This window comes from Fusarium phalaenopsidis (genome assembly GCF_050370095.1).
Source record: "Fusarium phalaenopsidis strain FUZ10S chromosome Unknown contig_32440, whole genome shotgun sequence".
NCBI classification, from domain to species: Eukaryota; Fungi; Ascomycota; class Sordariomycetes; order Hypocreales; family Nectriaceae; genus Fusarium; species Fusarium phalaenopsidis.
The window spans coordinates 155,951-160,600 of record NW_028145376.1 but is presented as its reverse complement, the minus strand read 5'-3'; the positions used below and the strand labels follow the sequence as shown (position 1 = coordinate 160,600).

The 4,650-nt window shown below is 53.9% G+C and overlaps 1 protein-coding gene across 1 annotated transcript; it reads right to left on the bottom strand.

The window, feature by feature from the left end:
* Positions 1–1,674: 1,674 nt before the first annotated feature.
* On the bottom strand, positions 1,675–2,214 carry LRP88_14990 (uncharacterized protein; the record flags this gene model as incomplete). The annotated part of the gene is made up of 2 exons (XM_083251323.1): positions 1,675–1,916; positions 1,992–2,214. The coding sequence occupies 2 exons, from the start codon at positions 2,212–2,214 to the stop codon at positions 1,675–1,677; spliced, it is 465 nt and encodes a 154-aa protein (XP_083092924.1).
* Between the last annotated feature and the right edge of the window lie 2,436 nt (positions 2,215–4,650).

Genomic DNA, 4,650 nt, shown 5'->3' with positions numbered 1-4,650 from the left:
TGAAGGTGATGTGGGGCACGCGAAAATTGCTGATGTGGCTGTTCTGGTAGGTTCCTGCCCTGGAGGCGACGTCTTCCTTGAACGCCTGGTTGCGTGGTCCTCATCGAAGACGAACAGCGTCTCGTCGGCGATGCCGCAACTATCAAAGCGTCCGTGGCAGCCGCCCAGCTACTTGTCGGTGAATCGCATGGCGTTTAGATAGCTGCTGAAATCGCCGTGCCATGCCATCGGCCCGCATGACGTACTCCGCAGATTGAAGGCCCCCGGCACTCCCTAGGGGTGAGGTGGTGCTGCGGCGGGAGAGGAACATCCGCCCGCGCTGGTGCCAGTGCTTTCTCGATGTAATCGCGAATGTGAGGTCTCAGTGTCGTCTCGGGGTATCCAAAGGGCGATCTTCCAAGATGGTGCCTTCGCGTCCCGCCCGAGCCGCTTGCGATAACGTCGAAGCCAATCTTGCCATCGAATTTGTCCTGCCGGTCGTACCCGCTGTCACGGATTGAAGAATGCAGATAGCCATCAGCGTTCCGGCGAAGTCGTCCGTCGACTCGTTCTCCTTGATGGCAAGAGGTGGCAGATCCAGGCAGCGTGGCAGTATCGGCGCTGACTCTGGGGTTGTCGACCGGCAGGGGCCAGACCTCTGCAGAGGATGGCGGTCATGCCTTGAGGGAGAGGCTGTTGTCAGGCCGCCGACCACGTTGATGCCGCGAATCCATGTTGCGCGTCGTCCCACTCGGGGCAGGCGCCTGACCGGAAATTCTACTGTCCTTCTTTCCCCAGCGTCCAGACTTGCTCGTGATCTTTTCGGCGATCGGGTATATGGAAAGCCATTGACTTCATCGTCGTCGTCTCTGCTCCCGTGAGATCTCGCCATCATCCGATGAACATCAGAGCCCCGCTGCAGAGGAAAGAGCTCTCTGGCGTATAGCCCTCCAGCATGACGAGCACGACGTGCCTGATCCCACGGATCCGCCAGCAAACGCAGGCTTCAACGCGCTCAGGATGTCGCTGTTACGGTTCGTGATCTGGAGCGGATCACCGACAGGGCTATAGAATCTGCCATCATATTGTTCGTCGCGGCAGCTGCGGCCGTCACTGCCGCTAGTCTCTTTGCATTTTCCCGCGTCGAGTTCTCTTCAAAGGCCACTTAGAAAGCCGGAGGGCGGTGCTTCGGCACCAAGGAGTGGGCGGCGCTGATACCGCCACGCACCACTGCTGCTGTTTCCTGGCGCCCACCCTCTGAAACTTCTCGGGGCTTTCACCTCGACTCTTCTACAAGGTCCGGGAAAGGCGTTTCTGTCGCGTGTAGCCTGCATCGCCACAGCCATCCGCCGCCGACCTGAGGCTTTCTAGCATCAACACGGGGAGCGCCCTGCCATCATAGAGTACGGCGATGATGGACGAGGATGGCCGTCAGCGTTGAATATGCCAGACGGACCAAACTCAGCAGCTTCCTTCGCGAGGAGCACCTCGGACCGCCTCATATCTGGCAAGTTTGACGTCTTGGTGCCGCATGGAAACTATCGTTGCGGCTGGATCCAGAGTCCGGATCGTCTAATGACAACCTTCTGACGTAGCGAGAATCACCGTGGATCTCTGTGCTATGAGCGAGCTGAAAGACTCAAGCAAGCGTCAGCTCCGGCTCGGCAACGTGTGATATACTAGGCAGGAAAGCAATTACCACCTACTGTTCAAAATGGGCATGCCAGTCATGGCCAACAGCGCGCCAGTGGCTCTGTACACGCTCTCCCCGGCAAACCAAGACACGGTGGCAACAAGAAGGCCGGCTGCGAGGGCAGCATCCACCTCGTTGAGCAAAATCTTGAGGCCATCTTTGTCGCGGGCATATCTTTGGGCGTCCGTCCACTTAAACTCGCTGCCGGTCTTATAGAAGAAGCCCAGTTGTGACGACGCAGCACCTAAGAGAACAAGGCTGGTTGCCTATCAACAGATAGTAGTCAAAGCAGGGTTGTGAACGACGTACGAAAATAGACATCCCGTCAAGCGACCCACCTTCGCAATAGCCGTCTTGCTGCGTCGCATTATGAGACGCGACAATCCAATGATCGCGACATCGGGTAGCAGTAGCGATGGTAAGAAGCGGCCAAAGTCAACCATCGGCACGGTTCGAGCATGGACGGATAGATGAATCAACTTGGTCAAAACCAAGGATGTAACGATGACGGAGAAGCAAAACGACACGAGTCTCGCGCGCATCCTGAGAAAGTTGCCTTGCTCTGAGGTACATGAAACATGGCAAAGGACGATCCAGTCAGTCAATGGAACACCGGCCACGCTGAGAGTGCCGTCGAAAGGGAGAATATAGGGAATAATGGTTTAGACGGTAAGAAAACCAGAGGCTTTATGCCGGGGCCACAAGGACGAGTAAATGGGCATGTTGCAGACGGCCAAAACCCGACGTTGTTAAAGCACAACACGACTAGGCATGAACGGGGCCTAGTGGGTAGGTTCTGAACACAATACATCATTCCAGCCAATCACCTAGTTACCCTACTATACCTTGTGCTTTCAGGGTTTGTTCGAGGATTGCACAGGCCTTGGGGAGGCTCCAAAGGAAGAGCTTTAATTCTGCCTACGTACAGCAGCGGAAGGGCCATGGACTTGTCAACACGCACCCTATCCCTTGCATGCGGCAAGTTCTGGCTTTGAGACTCCGCGACAGTTCAAGCCGTCGCCCTGCCACGTATCCGACCCCCACCCTGCTAAGTAGCCACCTGTTCCGGAAACCGGGAGGCCAATGTCGTCAGTGTCCTTACTAACGTCAAGATAGGACGGGCGAGGAAAGTGCCGTTCATGTCTGTCATGTCTAGATACGCGCAAATCCAATGGGCTGAGCATACCAAATTGTGGGGCAGGATGCGGCGATGCTCCTGGCCGAGGAAAAGGGTTTATTGTACGTCAGAACACCGCCAAAGGTAGATCAGGGTCTCGCGCGGCTTTCCTAGGACATTATCTCCCATATACCACTAGGAAAAAGATCAGTCATGCTCAAGCTCTCTCTGAAAAGATGTGTGAATCTTGTAGCATACCAACTTGGTGCTGCGTAGAAGAGCTGCATGGGCAGTCTCACAAACACCCGCCCCCATTCAGCCTCGACGTCTTCATTACCTTCCATTCGGGCGAGATTCTGCTTTTACAGTTTATTCAATGCTTGAACGATAAACTCACCCTGGGACTCGGCGCAGGTCAGCCTGTTACAGAGCGCTGTAGGCGCCTGCGGTCTGTTGGTGCAGAGCATGTTGGGAAAACCAGCGACGGCCATACCAAGGTGCGTTTTGGCACCGCTCTTCCTTTATCTGCAAGTTTCCGGCCCGATATGCCGCTGATATCTATTTGCATCAGACCTCCGGTGATGGCATCGAACCTCTTTGGGCAGACGACAGGATCAAACTCCCACTCTTTCTCGGACCGGCTCCTCCGCCGGCCAGTAAGAAGGATAAAAACAGCTGCCACGGAACTTGTTGACCCCTTTCCAGTCAAGAATTCGTCTCTCGGCCGCAAAGCTAGTATTCAGAGGAAATACCGCACAACCTATCCCTTCTTGTACTTGCTCTCGATAGTTCATCTCCTACTTTGCTCATCCCAAACAACCTTAGAGATGTACGTGTTGAAATCAGTGTGTTTCCGGATGCCCCACTCGTCTGCGACATATGAAGTAGGTAGCCTCAAATCTCTGGGCTGTCAGGAACCGCTGCCTCCAGTTCCATCCACACCAAAGCTCTGGACTAGAAAACCCACGGTGTGGCACGGCGCTGTCGACACGGGCGCCTGGGTATCGGTTCCAGTACCACACGCCATCGTAGTCGGAGGCTATGTCGACGAGTCTAACCTTATACCCCTCGTCCCGGAGGCGCTGGAGCTGGTGACGGCCCCAAACTCGACACCCCTGACGAAGGCGTCGAGGCTGGTTTCTTTGCCGCCCATGTTGGTTCTGTGACAAGAAGGACTTGATGTCAGAATGCGGTGATGATATAGCGTAACAATGTGTTCGCTATTGCAGACCGTGAACAACAAACTAAAGTGTCGCCGTTAGCAAACAAAGGGGAGCAAAACAAAGAGGAACGAAGAAAAAAAAAAAAGGCAAAAAAAAGGCAAGAAATGGGTGATGTAGCTGAAATGAGGGTTGTTGTTCCAATTAAACACCCTGGGCCAGGCCTGGGACGATTGAGGTGTAGACCGGGTCGGCGTTTAGAAGCAAGGGGGGGGCGGCGACAGCAACGAAGGACAAAGAGAGGGCGAAAAAAGGCCGAATGGAGCCGGTCTTAGAATGAGGGTTATGACAGGTTAGACCAACACCCACAAAGGCCTGGAGACGATTGGGAGCGGCCCAAAAAAAAAAGAACAACGTCAAGGGTCTGAAGTATATAGATAGGAGAGGTGGAGAGTAGCACAACGTACAAGACGAAACCAATTTGAGAAATAAAACTTGAAAATTAAAAGATCAATATATTTATAGATAGTGTATATGTGGTGAAATGCAAAGAGAGCAACACCTAGGCGCTAGGTATACTCGGTATCATTGATATGCTCGTAACAATGATTGCTGAGGTGGGGAGGGAGTCTACCGAGTCTAGATCCTCAGTACTTCCATCCCGCACTTTATGCTCTGTTAAATTTAGGACTTGGACAGTA